The sequence below is a fragment of the Neopelma chrysocephalum genome, unplaced genomic scaffold, assembly GCF_003984885.1.
Source record: "Neopelma chrysocephalum unplaced genomic scaffold, ASM398488v2 Primary Assembly neopelma1_63, whole genome shotgun sequence".
NCBI classification, from domain to species: domain Eukaryota; kingdom Metazoa; phylum Chordata; class Aves; order Passeriformes; family Pipridae; genus Neopelma; species Neopelma chrysocephalum.
In genome coordinates, this window is record NW_020897720.1 from 10,762,726 (window position 1) to 10,782,042 (window position 19,317).

The 19,317-nt window shown below is 57.2% G+C and overlaps 1 protein-coding gene across 1 annotated transcript; it reads right to left on the minus strand.

Moving 5' to 3' along the window:
- Positions 1–5,824: 5,824 nt before the first annotated feature.
- Positions 5,825–15,575, minus strand: NDST1 (N-deacetylase and N-sulfotransferase 1). The gene is made up of 14 exons (XM_027682755.1): positions 14,698–15,575; positions 13,723–14,205; positions 13,409–13,496; positions 13,024–13,178; positions 11,731–11,916; positions 11,292–11,420; positions 10,947–11,129; positions 10,499–10,595; positions 10,222–10,345; positions 9,896–10,070; positions 9,513–9,683; positions 8,523–8,632; positions 7,653–7,755; positions 5,825–7,540 (listed from the first exon to the last, which is right to left on the minus strand). Exons 1-14 carry the CDS (start codon positions 15,205–15,207, stop codon positions 7,421–7,423), a joined length of 2,634 nt encoding a protein of 877 aa, XP_027538556.1. The 5' UTR covers positions 15,208–15,575; the 3' UTR covers positions 5,825–7,420.
- Positions 15,576–19,317: the final 3,742 nt, after the last annotated feature.

Below are 19,317 nucleotides of genomic sequence, written 5' to 3' on the forward strand. Positions count from 1 at the left end.
AGGGGAGGGAGGGAGGGAAAAAGGTTGAGGGTAGGGAGGAGCAATGAGTGGGTTTCGGCTGCTCAAATCTCCCCTTTTTCCAACTGCTCCAGAGAGAGACGGGGTCAAGGCAGTGCAAGAGGGATGGAGAGGGGCTGTGGAGAGCCATGCTGGGGACAGTCACAGCAGGGCCTGCAAGGAGAGAGAAGGGGCTGGGAGATGCCAGGGGGATGCATGCCCCCATTCTCTCTGTGCTTATCCTAACTAATGCAAGGAGGAGGAGGAGGAAGGAGGAAAAGAAACAGAAAGAGCTTCCCACCCCCTCTGCCCGGTCCCCTCCCTGGGCTGCGGTCCCTGTTGGGCGGGGATGGGGATGCTCGCCCAGCACGCGCCTCATCCAGCTCTGAGTCTGTGGCCAAATCTGAGACAATCCCCCAGGGGTTGTCCCATCCCAGCAGAGCTGGGGGCAGTGGGCAGATCTGGATCCTGCTGTTGGGGGAGGGTTGGCTGCACCACAAAAATCATCTCTGAGTGGTCAAATGGGTAAAACAAGCCCACCCCAAGGGCAGCTGAGCCTCCTCTCCCCATGCTGTCCCCTCCCCAAACCCCAGCATCAATTGCTGGGGAGAAATTGGGAGTTGGGATAAATTCTGCCTCCAGCCCTTCCATGGGGCTTCACAGGCCCCCCCAGCAACCTCAGCACCAGATCCAGGGAGAACATTCACCCCCAGACCACCCCATCCCTCCACCTGGGCTGCTCCCCATGAGCAGGGGGGTCCATCAGCCCAGCTGGGGCACTGGGGGGACCGTCACTCATGTGGCCACCATCTGCTTGGAAATCTTTCCCTGGCTCCGGGTTTATATGTACAGATTTTTATAATTATTAGCCTTGGTAATTTACCGTAAAATATTTATTCTGGCTCATTCCAAGGCTTTTGATTCGTGTTGGGTCTGTATGGCTTGGGGGGGTGTGCATGGGGAGGCACATGGCCACGCAGGGCTGGATGCTCCGCTCCCACCCTGTATAAATATCCATGTGGATGTGTGTGGCCCAGGGAAGAGACCCTGGTGGCAGCCTGGATTGGGGGTCCAGCTCGCTGCTCGCCTCCTCACCCCCTCCTACTGCAATCCCAGCAACACCAGCCCTGTGGGACCTGGGGCTGGGGAGGATATAACTGATGTGCTGCACGGAAGGGATGTGAGGGGAAAGCATCCCAGCACATCCCAGTGAGGGTGGGGGAATGGAGGTGGCAGGGATGGACAAGGAGGAGGAGGGTTCCGGGGGTGGTGGCAGCGATCCCTGCACGCCTGGATGGGTGGTAGGCAGGGCTGGGCTGAGATGGGCTCTCCACAGCGCTGAGTCCCCATGCAAAGGGGAATAACATCCCTGAGCACCCTTCCCTGCCTGCCCTGGGGCCAGGACCCACGGCACAGCTCTCCAAGCCCCTGGGGCTCTGGCAGAACCAACCCCCACAGTGCGCGGGAAGGCTCTGGCGATGAAACTCAACCCAGATGTGCAGCAGCGGGAACCCTTTAACATTTCCCTCCTCTGTGCCTGGAGCTGGACAGCCCCTCCAACAGCCCTGGCTCCTGAGTTGCTCCTCTCTCACTCCCCAAGTGCCCTGCAAAGGAGCTGCAGATGCTGTCCCAGGGAGGGACAAGGACAGAGACTCACTGGGGATGCTCCAGCAGCTCTGGGCAGAGCCAGGGTCTTTGGGGAAGGCAGCATTTCACCAGTGGGCAGGGGAGAAGCAAGCAGCATCCTGAAAGCACCAGCAAACACACAGTACTCAGTCCCCACAGGGCTTAAAAAGAGAAGGAAAAGTATTAAAATGGTTAAAAACTACAGGTTATGTGGGCTGAGTTATACTTCCATGGCAATGCCAGCTCCTCAGCAGTGGGAATGTGCTGGTACCAGCATGGGCTTTGCCAGCCAGAAGCTGAGCTTGCTCAAGGAAATATTACCAGGACAGCCAGAGCCACACGCATCTTGTCACCCTTTGCACACCTCAGAACCTGGAACCTTGTTTAGTGTCTGCCTCCACTTTTCTTCAGGGCTCAGCATGCCCTCACGGCCCTTCCTCACCCTCAGTCTCCTGACCCAGCCTCGCCCTGCCTGCCTCCCAGCTGGCCCCTGCATTATTAAACCAGATCCACCTTATCAGCCCATATCTTTTTCCACTCTGGCAAAACCCGCCTGGTTCTGGCTTTGCCAGCCATCAGCACTTCCATCAGGAGCCAGAAGACATTGGGACACCCCTTCGGTGCTGACCCCCTGTGCCCCTGCAACCCCTCTGTGGGGGGACAACCTGCTGCTTCTCTGCCCCCAGACCCCTGGGAAGCAGCCCCAGCTCCCCCCCGGCCTCGGAGCTGCTCCAACACCTGGTTTTAATAACAAATGGCGCGGGAAGGGACAAAAGCGCCTTGCGGGAAGGGCAGTGGGATACAGGATGGGGGGGATGGCAGGTGGGGAGGGAGGGGGGCTATGGGACTGGGATGAGGGGGATGCTAAGGAGGGGCACCAGCCCAGGACCTTTGCAGGGCTGGAGGTGTCAAGCTGCCCATCACCACATCTCTGAAAAAATACCACTCACAGAACTGGGTTAACTACAGACACCGGAAAGCTGGGATTAATGGAAATTGGTTTCAAGAATTTTCCCAGATGGAAGAAACATCTTTTCGTCATCTGTCCTTTGACATTTCGAGTCTCTTTTGCACCCCCAGCATTTTCTGATTTGGGCTGTGACATTTAAATGGGTGATTTGTGTTTACAGTCTTAGGCGTTGTAAATACCTTATATATAAATGTCTTTGCATGTATAGGAGACATTCTATACATTTGTATCTTTGAAACAAGAGCTATAAATCTTTACAGGAAAATGTAGATCTCCTACAAAAACATTTCTATCAGCTTTGTAGGGTAGATGAACATGTAACAGAAATACACTGACCTTTTACAGACACCAGGAGTTAGCATTATTTTATCGAAAAGTGTAAATATGTCATTTCAAGATCATGAGAGGCATTAGAAGAAATACATTGCATGACTCTTATTCAAGGACTTGCTGACTTGCACTGTCTGGGGAGGGGGAGACAGTGCATCATCCCCCTCCAGTCACAGGTCCCCCAACAAGGATGCAGCAGTGTCAGGGCTGCAGAGCCAAGGGCATGTCCCAGCTGCTGTAGGGGTGATGCAAAGGGACAGGGCCCTCTGGCAGGGGCACAGCTGTGGTCACCTCCCAGCACACAGCACTGTTGGTGACACCGCATGGGGTCTCAGGAGGCTTTTGGATGTCCCAAATCTGACCTTCCATGAGGGTCCCATCATCCCAGCACAAGCCTGACCGCAGCCAGAGCCCCACCAGCAGCACCTCTGCCACTTCCCCATCCACAGGGGTCCCTGTGTGTCAACAGCCCCCCCCATGACAACATCCCCCAGGAGGAAGGCCCCAGCTTGGAGGAAGGCAAAGCCATCTCTGCATTCACAGTCCTGTCCTGGTGTGAAATATTTGTGACATCTGGTTTTACCCTCCAGGCACTCGGGCTGGGGATGTCTTTCTCAGGGGAGCAGGGGGCTCCTCCACGGTCAGGGGTCTCTGCTATTTATAGGGTGCAAATGCACCCTGCTTCTCCCTGCGAGAGAACAATTTCCATTATCCCAACCTAATGGGTTTCAGAGCCAAGGTCTTGGACAGGTTAGTGCTTGCCGGACTCTGGCCCTTTCGTGTGGCTCTCTGGAGGAGCAGAGATGGGAGGTGGTTACACAGATGGGAGGGGGGTGTGACAGAGAGATTTCTCCAACATAAATCCATGGTATTGACATTTTTTGATTGAAATAATTCTGATTTCTAATAAGTCTCCTTGTAAAGCTTGATTTAAACGTCAAACTTAAGCAGGCTGTGAAGGCTGGACACAGCACAGAGTGCTTGGAGGAGGAGGAACCCATCCCACCTATAAACTGCTGAGCACCTCCACCCCCATCTGCTTTGGGGAGTCAACACAGGAGATGGCTTCCAAGTCATCCAAAAGGTTTCTCTCTTGTCCCACCACCCACTCTGCTCACCAGATGATGGGAGGCACAATGTCCCTCTGCGGGGATTTGCATCCCAGCACCCGGATGGAGCCAGGGCAGTGCTGGCAGCAGGGCAGGAGGAGCTGCCTGGGGTGTACGTGCACCCATAACGAGTTACCCTTCTGCTTGTGGCCAGCCAGGTGAGCCCTGCATCCTGCTGCCAGCATCCCTCCTTGCCTGCATCCCTCCCTGCCCGCATCCCTCCCTGCCTGGATCCCTCCTGCTCACATTCCCTTCTGCCAGCCCAGCATTGCCTGACCCCACACAAAGAGCAGCCCGGGCACTTCTGGGGTCCACATCCCTCCTGCAGCCATTTCCAGGAGGGATTCACCAGCACATCCCCAACAGCCAGGAGGATGCAGGACATGTTGGAGCATGGATTTGGGATGTGTCTGGATGAGGACACAGGGCACGTCAGGGCTTGCTGCAGGATGAATCAAGGTGCAGAAAGCTGCCATTGGGGATGGACCCAATGCTGCAGCAGCTCGTGGGCTGGAAAGTCAGCCCTCACCATGGCCACCACAGTCCTGTCTGCAGGCTGGGGCAGAGAGGGCTTGGAGCAGCCTTGGCTCAGCCCTGTGCCCTCCGGGACCCCAGGAGGCTGCTGACTCCCACACTGCCCCACACAGCCCCCGGGGGCTCAGAGCTGGGCAGGGGCTGCTGTGGGGTCTCCAGTCAGAGGCTGTAGCAGGGAGAGCCCCAGCAGCCCCTGGCCACAGCGGGGAGCAGCACAGGGGCACAGAGGGTTTGAGCCCTGAGCAGGGATACTTTGGGGTCCCGCTGCCTCTGGGGCCCCGCTGGCCACAGCTGCCCAGCCCCTGGCCCTTGCCCAACTTTGCACATTTTTGGCAGGAGCTAGAAAACATGACTGGTGCCAAGGCGGGCGACAGGCGAGGGGGATGGATCCTCCCCCATGGCTTTCCTGCAGCTGTGGGAGGGCAGAGACCTCGTCATCCTATCAGGCACCCCACGGCCATGGAATAGGGCTGAGCTGTGCTCCTGGCCCTGTTAATTAACAAGCAATTAACTCAGGGCTAAGCTGGGCAGCAGCTGGGCCCACCTGGGGCAGCCCAGGGACAAGATGGGGGTTTCCTTGCACATCAGCCGAGCTGGACAGGGACGATGATGCTGGGGGTCAGCCCCAGGCACAGCCCCACTGCTCCCTCGTGGGCTTGGGGACACCGGGAAGGGAACCGAGGTGGGTACGTGGCCTGGCCTTACTCCAGCATGGCCAGGAATTAACAGCCTCCTGGTCCGGGCAGGCAGCTCCACGGAGCCGGCAGCCCCCGGCTCTCCCCCTGCAGCCCCCTCCTCCATCCGGCGGCTCCGCACGTCGTTTGTCACTCCGACAGGTTCAAACAAACCCGGCTGGGATTAATTAGGCTCTGTCTTCGTTTCCTCCAGCACTTCGCAGGGGCCGGGCAGCGGAAGGCGGTGGGGAGGGAGCAGACGGGCGGGCAGGCTCAGGCAGGCGGGGACTGGATAATGGGGCAGGGGGGAGAAGGTAAGCAGGGCTCCCCCAGCCCCCCAAACCCCTGCCCCAGTGCTAACGCAGTCGGAGCTGGATGCTGTCCCGGGAACAGGAGGCTGTGGGCGCTGTGCAGCGTGGATGGATCCAGGACTAGACAGCTGCTGCCACCTCGTGCACGGAGGGCTGCTCCCACACACCCCCTTCTCAAAATCCCCCAAAGATGGGCCCAAAGGCAGCCAGGACCCCCGGGGACAGGACTGGATCATGCCACCGAGGAGAGAGACACAGGCAACAACCAGCAAGTAAAACCAGAGCCCCCCCTTTATTAGCAGTTGGTTCAACAGGACTTTACACCAGTGCCTGGGAGCCTCTCCCAGTGCAGCCCCACAGAGAGGCAGGAGGTGCAGCCCCCCCACAGCCCCCCCAAGGCTACAGGGGCTCCTGCTGAAACAACTGGCTGGGAACCCCACTGCCAGCGGGGTCCCTCTGTCACCCCTGGTGAAACACCTCATTACCCCACTGCCCTGGCCCCGCTCGGGAGGCAAGGGCAGCATCCTGGGCACTGCACCCCCCTCTGTCAGGAACCGCTGCCATCCTGCATCCTGTGAAGCAGCTCCATCCAAGGGGAAATCTGGGCCCTTATCCCGGTAAACCCGTGATGGCTCAGTCTCGTCTGCCAGCAAATCCCAAGGCGTGGGAGAGCAGACCGAGGCTGTAGCTCTGTACGGCACCACTGGTATAAAGACGTGTCTCCCACTGGGAAACTGTCCCGTTTCCCCACTGACCTTTGTCCATGTCACGTGTAACAACCAAAGAGACCACGTGAAACCCTCGGGGTTTAGGTACAAATTCTGGCACTGAAGAAAAACAACCCCCCCCCTGCAAAATGGGAACCGAACGAACCCTTCCCCCCGCCCCCCTAAGCCCCAACATTATTAAAATACTTTTGTTTTTTAATATTCAAGAGGTTTGAAGTTCTCAGAATCCTTCTGATTGCTGTTATCCCGATGTTCTGTCCCCGGGCTCTCCTCCATGCTGGGGGATGCCGGGCACCACTCGGCTTTACCACAGGAAACACCACGTGTGTACAAGACTGCAGGGTGGGCTTGGGGGTCAGGAGCGTACTGGGACCAGCACACTGGGACCAGTATGCCCAGAGCAGCACACCAGACCCTTCTTCTGCTAGGCTGCAGTCCCACCATGCTGCCCATGAAGGGGGAGCCAGAGGCTGAGGAGCTTGAAAATGAACAGAGATGACAAAAGAAATCGTGCCTGAGTCTTTGAAATAAAAATCCACCTGGTTTGCAGCATTTCCAAGTAGGTGTTGGGGGAACCCTGCAAACTCTTCTGTTTCCTGCCATGGGGCTGACGGCAGGAGCAGGTCTGGGTTCCTCTCTGATTTGGGTCTCCACCAGCTCCATCGCTTTGCTCCAGCTCAGCAAAGTCACCACCAGTGCACCCAGAATGGCTGCTCTGCCCTCGGACCAAGAGGTGAGGAACAGCTCTGCTGCTGCCCTCAGGCTCAGGGCAGTTGGAGCCCGTTTTGGCCAGAGAAACGGGGAATTTGTGCCACTTTTCTATGTCAGAACAGGGCAGCAAAGGGCCAGGAATTAAAAAGGAAAAATAAAATGAAAGAAAACACAGGCGTGGGTCAGGCAGAGAGGTGACAGCACGGGGACTGCAGAGTCGGACTGCTGCTTGGGCAGCTGTAGCCTCCTGGGGGTCCCCTCCAAGCTCCTGGTGCAGCCATATGCTCCTGGGGGTCCCCTCTAAGCCTCTGGAGATGCTGCACACTCCTGGAGGTCTCCTCCAAGGCCACGGCCGGGTATTGCTGAGAAGGTCACGCCGGAGCAGGGGTCAGCCCCGCTCAGGTATTGCTGGGGGGGCAGCAGGCAGCAGCTACCTGGTGCTCTGCAGCTCCTCCCGCAGCCAGGTGGGCAATGTCTGCCCCATTTTGTACAGGAGCTTGGAGAGCTCTATGTTATGGTCCCTGTAATAGTCCCGCAGGAAGGCCCGCGACTGCAATGGGAGAAAAAAGAGGAGGGTCAGGGGGACCAGCCCCAAGCTCACTTCCCTGGCACAGCCCCTGGCCCGACTCAGGACCATCCCAGGAGGCTTTCTGCATACTCACATCCGAATCCATCTCAGGGTACTTCCTCCCTTTGCTCTTTCCCAAGCATTTCGTTTTTCCTCCATCCAGAAGCTGACACCAGAATCCTTTCTTTGGGTCAAACCTGCAACGTCAGAGCTCTGCCTCAGCCCTCTTGCCCTCCCCCCCACACCTTCAGCAGGCAACCACCCTGCCCAGCAAGCCCTGCTGCTGCCCAGCCCTGCACAGGGCACTTCTCCACCTCTGGAATCCACAGCACAGCTGACATCAGCCCCCTAGCACAACAGGTTCCCTCTGCAGCTATGCAATAAGCAGCCCACTAAGGCTCATTCACCACCACACCACCCTGCTGAGGGGGCATGGGGTCTGCCTGGGTTTAATTACTATTTTCTGTGGCACCTTTGTCCTTGGATGCCCTCAAGTGCCCCACGGCACCTGGGTGAAGATTCAGAGTGGCCACATAACTAAGCCCTGGCAGAGGTGCACTATTATTTTCAGAGGTAAATTATTATTTTTCTAGGAGCTCTGGAGGCTCCTGCTTCCCACGGTAGGGTTTAACGCCTGGAAGGCTCAGAGCAAGGTGACACTTGTGGAGTTGCCACATGGCCAGCAGCAAGAGCTGCTCTCATGCCTTCATGAGGAGGTGGGGTGCCAGGGCTCAACACCATCATCTGTGCCACAAATGCACTCCAGAAGCCCAGAGCTGCTCTTGGGCTGTCTAGAGTGACCCCACTGTGGTGTCTGTCTGAGCCTCATCAAAACCAGCAGCAGCTCTATGGAGAGCCCCAGGACTGGGGGCTGCTTTGGGACACTGTTGGGTGTCTCCAGGGTAACCCGCTGCATGGGAGCAATGTCAGGGTGGAGGAAGGAGAAGTTCGGGGAAGGACTCACGCAAGGGTCTTGTGGTAATCGATAAAGTTGGTCACGCCGAGGAATTTCTGGACCGTCTCCATCACTTTGGCGGGTTCCGTTCGGAGCAGCTTGCCGTCCAGCACCAGGATCTGGAAGGAGCAAGGAAGGGTAGTGAGGTGCCACTGGCTCCCAGCCTTGCTTTCCTGGGGCACAACCACACCTTCACCACACCCTCAGCCATCTCAGAGCCAAATCTGCCACCAGCCTGCACAGGGGCCCCTGCTGAATGCCAGCGTGCCCTGCTGTTCCCTTACACTGGATGGTGGAAAATGGAATGCAACTAAAAGTCAGGGCTAGGACCCATCCAGGACAACATCAGAGCTTTGGCTCAAGGCTGCCCAACCCACGGCCAGACAGGATTGCAACACAGCAATTATGCCAGCAGCAGGCAACTAATAGACTTTATAAGGTTAATCGACAGTGGAAAAATCATTCAGGGATTGATCCCGTACACCCCAGCAGCGCTGCACTGTGCGGGTCACGGCAGGGCTGGCATCCAGCTCCTATTTTGCCTGCAGGCAGCTCAAACCATGGGCAGCTTCACCTGCTATTTTTGTCCTGTTCGATGCTGTGGTGACACCAGACAGGGCAGCCCCGGGAGAGTCTGTGGACAAGCGTGCGGGCAAGTGTTGGGTGACCCTGCAGAGCCACCCACAGCCCTCCAGGCTTCCTTTCAACCCTGCTGTGACAGGACATCTTTCAACCCTGCACAAGGACATCTTTGTGCATTGTCCATCACCAGCCTCACACTGTAAGGGCTCCCTTCTTGCACAGTATCTCCCCACTGCCCCTCCTTCCAAGTACTTTCACTCTTCCCTCCAAGGTTTTCAGGGTATAAGAAAAGCAGCTCCCATGGGAGCACCCCCACAGTGGGCCTTGGATCCAAGCTCTTTTGCCCCCACATCCTTGCTTGGGTGAGGGGTCTCCCCAGGTGCTGCCACTGTAGGATTGGGGTGCTCCCATCCCTACCTGGTTGGCATGGTAGCTGTTCAGCCAGCGCTCGATGTGGGTGGCGTACCAGCCCGGCACCAGGCAGCGGTTCTGCAGGGTCCGGAGCTTCGGAGCAGCCTCGGGCCCAGCCGTGATCACCTCGTGGAAGGTGTATTTCAGGGCGACCGGGTCGTCGTGAGCTCGCTGGTGCTGTCAGGCAGGAGCAAGGTAGGTTTGCTCCTGGGGTAACCCCAATCCTGGGCTCCCCACGAGGTGCAGCGGTTCCCAGACCCCCAGGATGTGTCCTCATGCATCACATTCAGCCAACAGTGTGGCGTCAACTGTCACCTTACATCCCAAAGCAAACTCCTTGCCCACTGCCCCACGGGACTGCTCAACCCAGAGGAGAGGCAGAGGCTCACCTGATACCAGGAGTAGGCTCGATCTGCAGGGTTGATGAGGATGGTGATGACTTTGGCCTTGGACAGCAGGGCTGCAGCTCGCCGGGGAGCCACTTCAGAGTCAAAGTAGTTGGCACTTTTCTCAAAGTAAAAGTCAGAAGTGGTGTTGGAGGGGATGGGGAAGAACTCCATGTACCTGGGGGAGGCACAGTGTGAGGTAGGCACATGGTCACGAGATGTGCCCAGCACCCCCTCGCAGGTGACATCTCAGACAATCAGATGGGAAACCCCACACCACCACTGCTCCCATTCCTGCCCCACTCAGTCCCCACAGCACAGAGACCCACCAGTCAATGCCCTTGTGATAGTTGTGTCCATTGAAGAACTGTATCTCCTCAAAGGTCTCTGAGCTGGGATAGTTGCTGCTCAGGTCCGGGTGCATTCCCAGGAAGAGATAAAGGGCGGTTGTTCCTTCAGACAGACAGAAAGCAGGAGCTGACTTGGGCCAAACCTCCCTCCAAGCTCTGCTTCAGGGCAGGAGGGCAGAGAGAAGCTATTTGGGGGTGTGGGGAGTTCTGTCAAGCCTCCCAGAATGCTCATGGCACCAAAGGTGAAGGGAAGCACCTGTTTTTTGAGGCCCGATGATGAGAAGCTTTGGGAATCGGTCACAGGTCTTCTCTTTGGACCAAATGTCTTTGTGCCGTTTGTCTTCACATGGATCCTGCAACACAGGGGGGAGGATCAGAGACAGGGCAGCCTGGGTGGGACTGCACACCTCTGCTCAGCCCCTCCAGCCTGAGCAGACACATGGGGAGGGCACACTGCTCAAAAGGCAGGACAAAGACCAGGCTCATCTCCAGGTCTCTGGGGCAAACTCCTTCCTGGCACTGCCCACAGAACCAGAGAGGGGAAAATCCACTGCTTACCCAGGGAATCAGAGGGAAATCCAGGTGGGAAACTACCTGAGGTGGTCATTTAGTCCAAGTTCCTGCTCAGAGTGGGGCTATATCACACTTCCCTCGCCCAGCACAACAAACAGGACCACTCCACCCACTCAAGGCATAGGGGGTACCTGCCACAGCGGGTCCTTCTCTTCAGAAAAGATCTGGAAGTATTTCTGTGCCAGCTGCACAGGTGGCAACGTCTGCAGCTTCAGGTTGGTCCAGGAGTTGAGGAAGCGGACCAGGTGCTTGAAGGTGTACAGACCCAGGCGGTCGTTGCCATAGTTGGACAGATGGGTCATGAAGATGCTGATCTGAAGCAGAGAGGACAGAGCAGGGGTTTAGCAGAGCCTCACCCAGCAGCCATCCCACACAAACGGTTCTGACCCTGGCTGAGGACACCAAGGACTTCTGCCACAGCAGCGCTGGGACAGCACTGTAAGACACCTGTCCCTCTGTCCCCAGGCAGTACTCACAGGGTTGAGGAGCACAGTCAGGAACAGTTCACCCCCGTTGATGATTTTGTCCAGCTCACTGGAGCCACCGGGGTATTCATTGTAGAAGATGGTGTGTGTGAAGAGGCCGCAGGTTTGCCGGGGGAGTACCTGGGGCATGAAAAACATATGGATGGCTTCCAGAGCTGGGTCCCCTTCCCTTCCCGACAAAACAGGGGTGCTTAACCCCTTGGAGGTCAGGACCAATTCCACTGCCCCTCACCAGCCTCAACTTGAATCCACACAACAGAAGGAAGATTGTGAACAGAGGGAAAAGCCAAAAATTGTCCTCACACGAGCCTCCCCCATGCAGGATGAGCAGAGGGCACAGCCCCCTCGAATCGAACCACCTGCTGAGGTTCTGGGTCTTGCTGGGGGGACAAGAGGAGAGAAGCACCAGAGACAAAGCCTGGCCACTCACCATGATGCCATTGTGGATGAAGCCGCGGCGGTAGCGAGCGGGTTTCAGGTGTGGATACTCCTCCGTGCTCGTCACTTTGATCGACCAAACCTGCTTCCACGCCTCGTACAGCTGCACGTGCACGGGGTACACGCCCGAGTGGTGTGGGGCCACAGCATACCCCATGTCAGTGGGGATGCCATGCTCCTGCAGAGAAGGGAGTGGGGACTGGGTGACTGTGGCCACCCCAAAATCACAACATCCCAAACCAATCTCTCCGCAAGGGGCTGCCCATTCCCAGCTACAAATTGTCTAAGTCGTGCTTCTGGAGAGCAACGAGGGCAGGGCTGTGCATCCTCTCCTAAGCCTGGCTGTCTCCATGAAAGGGAGCCCAGGAGCAAACACGCTGGGTGGACACCCACTCCTGGCTTCACTCAGATCATCCTCATCCCTGTGTTCTGCTGTCACCCACAGAACAGCAGCAGCAAAGCTTTTCTGTGAAGAACAAGGAGATGCAGCTACACAGGACTGTAAATTGGTTTATATCAGGAGATTTAAAACAGCCTGGAAATTCTGAGCTGAACAATTGCCTGTCCCAAGTAGGGGTGGTCTGGTGTCTCTCTAATTAAGCACATCTAATTATCAGGCAATGAATTCAAATTAGTCTGAAGATCCCTCTCTTAGGCCATAGGATGCAATCATTATTACTGAGTCTGGCTTTACTCGCTTGGATTCAAGACAGCTGTGGGTCAGTCACAGCACAATCTGGTGTCAGTGCTGGTTTCCACGGGGCCACACAAAGGACAGCCAAAGAGGACGAACAACCCCTGACCAAGCTGAAGGGCAGAGTCTGCCTTTCTAAACCAAACATGTCCCCAACAGTTTGGCCTGCAGAGGGAGTTTCCATCAGCTGAAGCCTCTCGGAACAGCCACCGCCCTGGGATCCCACATTATCACTCAGCACAGCATCACACAGTGCCAGGCTGAGCATCCGCCTGGACTGGACCTCTGCACCCCCACGGTGCTGGGCCAGGTGGGCACAGTTGCAATGCAGAGACAGAGTCTTCCCTTGAACAGGCACCAGGGCAGCTCACTGCCAAAGCAGCAAGTTGGCTGGTGCAGATAAATCCTTTTGCTCCAGGTACTATTGTGTAATTGGATTTACCCACCCAGCTGCAATGTGGGGGACATGACTTAACATCACCAGGTCCCTTTATTCCAGCAAGCAGAGACCATCCCCTGGGAATCCTCTCTGCTCCCCTTCTCCCCTTCTCCCCCCACCACAAACATCCCCACCGGCGGCATCTTACTCACGACAGCGAATTTCTTGTTTAAGGTCATCTGCTCGGCGAGAACCGACTGGTTGTGGAAGAGGTGAGGCTGCATGTGGCTCCACATGTGGGGGAACCACCAGAACTCCTTCACATAGGACAGCAACAGGTCATCACCCTCATCCTCAGCATCGGTACCTGTGGACACGACACCTGCTGTCACCACAGAGCATGGAGAGCATGTGAACAGCCAGGGCTGAGGAGGGGGAGGCTCTCTCAGTGACTTTTGGAGCAGGTGGTGGGAGAACAGGGTCGGATGCCCGAGGACCCTCCTGCAGCCCCAGCATCAGCCTCTTTGAGCACCAACTGGTGCCTCAACACCAGCGGTGCAGCGACCACAGGCAAAGTGATGCCCTCGCCCTCCTCACCTGTGTGGAAGAATTTCCCTGAGTATCCCAGGTTGAAGGTGAAGTTTGGGATGTGGGTGCGCAGCTCATTCTGTGTGTCAAACAGCGCCTGGGAGAAGGGGAGGGAAAGCAAGGTGTCCTCAGCACATGGCCTCGGGGATGGCTGCCACACCAGGGCGAGGACCCGTGTCCACGAGAGCTTTGCAGAGGGGCTCCCAGGAGAACGGGGGATGCTCTGGGGACAGGAAAGCTCATCTCTGGCGCATCCCTGAGCAAGCACAAGTGTCCAGCCCCATACACCCCTTGCCCACCCAGCCAGGACAGCACAGCCGCACCTTGACATCTTCCACTTTCATGCGCGTGCCCTCCTTGCCCACAAAGATGTCGTCGATGTCCACCAGGATGTAGCGGTCGAGGGGCAGGGAAAGCCTCTTGCCCGTCAGGAAGGAGACAGAGTCCACAAAGACCAACTTGTGCAGCCAGAAGTTGAGGTTGTTGCCAAACAGCACCCTCTGGATGCCGTCGTGGAGGCCCAGGTCCTGCATCACGGTGGTGTGCAGCGCGGCGTCCACGCTCATGTGCGGGATGGACTCGGCCGACTTGGTCTTGGCCAGGAGGACTGGCTCGTAGGTGGAGTGGTTGGACTGGAAGACGGTCCAGTCCTCCCCAGGGAGCACACCCTTCTCCACCTCGCTGGGGCGCGTGATGTAGAGCAGCGGCGACTTGGGGTTGATGCTGCAGTCCTTCAGCGCCAGGTTGGAGTGGAGGAAGAGGGGGAAGCCCTTCAGCTGGGCACTGAGCAGGCTGTTCTCGTTGGCCTGCATGAGGAAAATGGGGGCTAGAGGAAATGGGGCTCACTGGGGACACCAACAGCCACAGCAACAGAGGAAGCGGCTCACCACCCCTGGACATCTGGGTGCTGGGACCCCCTTTCCTCTCTGGAGTGTGTCCCTCTCACACACTCAATCCTGCTGCCGAGCGAAATACCTGCTCATGCTTTTGGCAGACCCCAGCAAGGGTCACTGGGAAACAGGGATGCTAAAAGCAACTGGACTGATCCCAGAAGTGTGTTTTTACCCCCAAAACACTCAGAGGCCACACATCCCCTCCACGGGGAGAGGGCTAAGATAGTGCCATCTGCTAGAAGCCTATGCCCCATGCCAGGTTGCAGCCCAGCTCCACACCAACTCAGGCTGCCTAAAGAAAGCATGGAGAGGGCAAAGTCCCTGTGGGGCAGCAGGATCCCAGAGCCTCCCTGCTCATATCTGGCCTGGCACTGGGATCTTGGTTCATCCCCTGTACCCCCTTACCTTGAAGAAGCCGATGATGCCCACGCCGTACTCCACACAGTACTTGTCCAGCAGCTCCCGGTTCCAGGCATCCAGGTTGACATACTTGAGGACGTTCTCATAGATGATGAGTGCAAAGCGTCCCCGGTCCTTGTCAGTCAGTGTGGGCATGTCCCCCTTCCCTGGGGCAATCTCTGTCCTGTATTTGAAGCGACTCGACTCCAAAATGGCCACGATCTCCTGGCCCAGCTGGGAGTAGAGGCTCTCCACGAAGACCAGCACCAAGGGGTCTGTGCGGGAGGAGTCGACCACCTTGACGGTCTTCAGCGGCAGCAAGCGGGAAGGGGCGACCTTGGGCTCGTCACAGTCCGGCCCTGCCACGTCCCCAGAGGGCTCCAAGCCCCTTTTCCACCCATATAAATAATATGCAGAGATGAAAACACTGAGCAGGCAGAAGGCAAAGAGCAGGAGCAACACCACCTGCGGAGAAAGCTGCCAGATACCCCGCCGGGCCCTGGCCAGCACAGTCATCCTTGCATCTGCTGGGCAAGGTGGGGCCCCTCTCCCCTGCCCGTCCCCTCCCCTCACGAGCCCCGGGGAGGGGAAGAAGCAAGCAACCAACCAAAACAAAATTAGACAAAATAAAATTGAATACTACTAATAAATTAAAATACTAGCAAGCTGCCTGTGCAGGCTCTCTCCCCTCCAGCAGTCGGGCGTCCCTCGCTGTCAGCTTCATGTCACCATGGCAGAGGCACCGAGAGTCCCCTTGCTGAGCCGAAATTCCTGTGGTGATGGCAGTGGTGGCAGCAGCAGCCCCATGGCCTCAGTGGGGCAAGGGGGCGGCGGGCGGCCTGGGCGCGGAACGCGGTGGGAACGTGGCCATGGCAGCTTCCTGCTTCCCCAGCTCCACACGGTGCCCTGCAAGACAGAGGTGGGATGAGAGGGCAGCAACAGGACCAACGCTGCTGCTGTTATTTCTACCAGCACAACAGCCCCGGCAGATCCCTCGGCGAGCTCGCTGGCGTGCCAGGGCTTGCCACAGGAACGCTCCCGATGGCGCTGGGGATGGGGCGGGAGCGCAGCGCGCACGCGTGGCCTGGGATCCCGGCTGTGGGGTGAGCCTGGAGCATAGCAGCATCACCAGGTGCTATGGAGGGGAGCCCTCAGCCCCTCGTGAGTCCCTGTCACCTCAAGCAGCTGGAGCAGAAGCCCCACTCCTGGTTGCCCAGTGGGAGCCAGGCTGTGTCAAGGAGAATGTTGGGGGTGGTCTGAGCCTCCCATGGCCCACCTTGACTGGCAGGGAGGGACACAGGCCAGATGGGCGGCTCAAGGCCAAGCCAGGAGCCGGCAGACAAGGTCACGGAGAGGGGCACACAGGAACATCCACATGGAGCCAAAGAGACCTTGGGAATATTTTTCCCCTCCCTGTGAAAGGCGTATTTGAAAAAAGAAAAAGGATGGCACGGCTTGCTGGGAGGTGGAGCCACCCAGGTGACACTGATGCAGCCGGTGTGTTTTAAGGAAAAAAAAGTGCTGGCATGATGGCTCACAGCCCTGCCCCAAACTCATCACTAGCGTTGGGGACAAGGGCATGACTCCCTGCTCCTCTTAGGGAGAGCTCCCTGTGCCCTGCCAGCACCACGGCTGAGCACCCTCCCAGCCAACACCAGCCAGGTTCCTAACAGGATTAAACGTGGCCAGCTGAGCGGTACTGTGGATTACAGGCTGGGGCTTGGCAGGGTAATCCTGTCATCCTTGCCCTTCCCTGCAGCGAGTCCTGCTCCAGACACTGCTTCCCAACCCTGCCAGTACGGCACTGCTTCAGCCAGGCCCCTGCAGGTGCCACCAGCAGCCAGTCTCCATCCAGCCTCCGCCACTGTCTCCTCTATCACCACATCCACCACCCACCAGCAACCTCCCCTTGCCGTCTGTACCAGGCAAAGCCGAGCACCTGGGTTTATTGATTTGTAATTTATCTTTGTGCACATGGATGGTCTCCAGGAAGGACCTTCGCTCTCAGACCCCCAAGGTGTGCCCTGCCTGTCTCACCTCACTCCTTTCTCCCCTCCAGTGGGGCTGGACTTTCAGCATCCCTGGGCAAACAGCCTCAACAGGATTTTAGGGCAGAGCACTTCTCCAGGTCCAAAAGGAGAAGCACGTGGGGATGTTGATTTTAGGGATGTGCCTGTTCAGAGGGAGGTACCTGCCTAGGGATGGGGAGAGCTGGGACTGTGTTATCCAGCACCCCGACCATGCCATGCTGCTCCCTCTCCGTTTCTTTCATCTGCCAGGAGCAGCGGGTGCTAGCAGCATTCCCACAGTGATGGGTGGGCAAGTGACAACAGTGCGTTTGGTGCCAAGTGCCGGAGCTGGTGGCTGATGGACAGAACTGTGTGTCCATCCCTGCACCACCCTCCATGAGACAGGGACTAGGGCTCTGCACCTCCATCACCTGCCACTTCCAAGGGCACTTCGTTAGTCCATCCTCTTCTAAGAGCTTTTAATTACGGTACTTAATGACCAGGCTTTGGAGACAGGATCTCCGGGCAGACGCTGGCTGACTCTCCCCAGGCTGCCACGCCAAAGCCTGCCCGGGCAGGGGGCCAGCACCGGACCCCTGGAGCAGCCAGGAGTGAGCCGGGACCGGGGCAGGCACCATCCCGTCCCACGCGCCCGCCAGCGCGGCAGAAAGCAGGCAGGAATCCTGCTCTGCCGGTTCACTGCCGGAGCAAACCCTCCGTGGGGAGGATGCTGAGGGGTTTAGGGCGATGCCGCGGGGTAGGGATGCTCCTGTTTTCCCCATATGAGTGGGTGCTGGTTGCACTGTGCCCAGCAAACCCCTCCAGTGGAGGGAAAGCTGACAGCTCTCCGCCAGAGAAGGAAGCAGGTTTAGGTCCAAGAGCACAAAATAAGTCCTTGAGACCAACAGCTTTTCTAAAACAAAAGGGAAACACGATGATAAAATAGAAAAAAAACCACGAGAGCTGGCAAGGTGACAGCTGGGGTCAAAATTCCTTTTAACCTGATTTTTAGAAGCTGCTCAGGTGCCTTTTAAACCCACAGTAGTTATTTAAAAGGCACCAGATGGAAATGTCAGCCAGAGTCCCACACACACACCTCAGGCCCCCAGAAATACAGTGCTGGCAGGTTCCCATCACTCAGGTGAGTGCTCAGCCACAGCCACACGTCAAGGACCTTGGGAGAAAGAGCCCTGGAAAATGTTCTTTTCTGGTGGGTTTCTGAGCAACACCACAGCCCAGGCTCCACTGAAGGGGAGGCTCAGCAAGGAGGCTTAGCCACAGCGCTCTTAATCCAGCTGCCCTGACAAACACAATCAGCGTCCAAGCGGCTTCCCAGCATGGCTGGGAGCCCAGAGCACCCTGCGGAGCCGGATCCGACCCCAGGACAGGCAAGGAGTGCAACCAGTGGGCAGGGAAGCCCTTTACTATCAGCACTTCAAATCTAAGAGAGCAGCAGGAGGAAGAGGAAAATGGTTGAAAAGCTTTTCTAAATGCACACCCCCCAGTGCAGTTGGGGGCTGCGGTTTCCCCCTGCCACAGACACTCCCTGGGGAAACACTGAACCCCAGAAAGCCAGAGGGGCACTCAGGAGATGAGAGGGGATGAAACCATTTCAATTAGCAGCTTGCAGCGCTCTTCCTTTAACCTCCGGTGAGATTTTGCAGGGATGCAATGGGAGGATTAAATATAAGCAAGGAAGTGCAAGGAGATCCGGAGGAGAGGGAAGGGTCAGTCATCCCAGCAGACAACCACAGCAGGGTTTGATTTATTGGGGGGTGGAATAGGTCAGGCTGCAGGTGCAAGCAGTGAAGATCAGGCAGTTCACAAGTCTCAACTGTCAGATAAATCAACTGTCCCAGTCCCACAGCCCAGGGATGGGAGGTGAGCTCAAAACTATGGGTGTGACACAGCAAGAAATTGCTCACACACTTCTCTTGCACAGCTTTCGAAAGGGCTGCAAGGGGGGATCAGGCAGCCACCTTCAGGGAGAAGACATCCCAAGACTTTGTGCAAGAACCCCAACTGCTGACTCCAGTAGCTCACAAACCTCCAACACTCAACTCACAGAGATGAAGCCACATCCTAAACACCACATCCAGATGGCTCATCCTGCCCCTCTCCTGCTGGCACCCTCTGGGTGGGCACCCCTGCTCCTCACTCCTCGTCGTCACAGGGAGAGACCCACCACTGCTGGGTGATCACCAGGTCACCACCATGCCAGCTCCACTTCTCCATGTAAGCCAGCCCTGGGGGTTAAGCACGAATGGAGGAGGATTTAGAGGCAGGATGCTAAATTGCATTGCACAGCTCAGTGATTTGCAATCACTCCTGCTCGCTCCAACACTTCCCTTCCCATATACAACCACCGCAGGGAATGCGGCCGGCTTGGCCCCACCGACACATCTGCTTCATCTCCCACCTGGACACTGGAAGGCAAAAGGCTACTGGAAGGTCTAAATTTGGCCAGGCTGGGACCCAGGCCCCCAGCAGGGCAACAGTGCTCATCCCACCCTGCCTCCTGTCTCTCCCACACCTCACACACTCTCGCCAGCACTCCCAGTGATCACTAAATGGTGGCTTGGAGCCCTGGGAATCAGCACTACCTGTAAAAGATGCA

Excerpts from the sequence above, each read along its gene's own strand:
- NDST1 (XM_027682755.1), bottom strand. The coding sequence starts at position 15,207 with ATGACTGTGCTGGCCAGGGCCCGGCGGGGTATCTGGCAGCTTTCTCCG. Across the intron at positions 11,421-11,730 it reads TCATCCACAATGGCATCATG|GTACTCCCCCGGCAAACCTG; the intron begins GTGAGTGGCCAG and ends TTCATGCCCCAG. Across the intron at positions 11,130-11,291 it reads TGACTGTGCTCCTCAACCCT|ATCAGCATCTTCATGACCCA; the intron begins GTGAGTACTGCC and ends TCTCTGCTTCAG.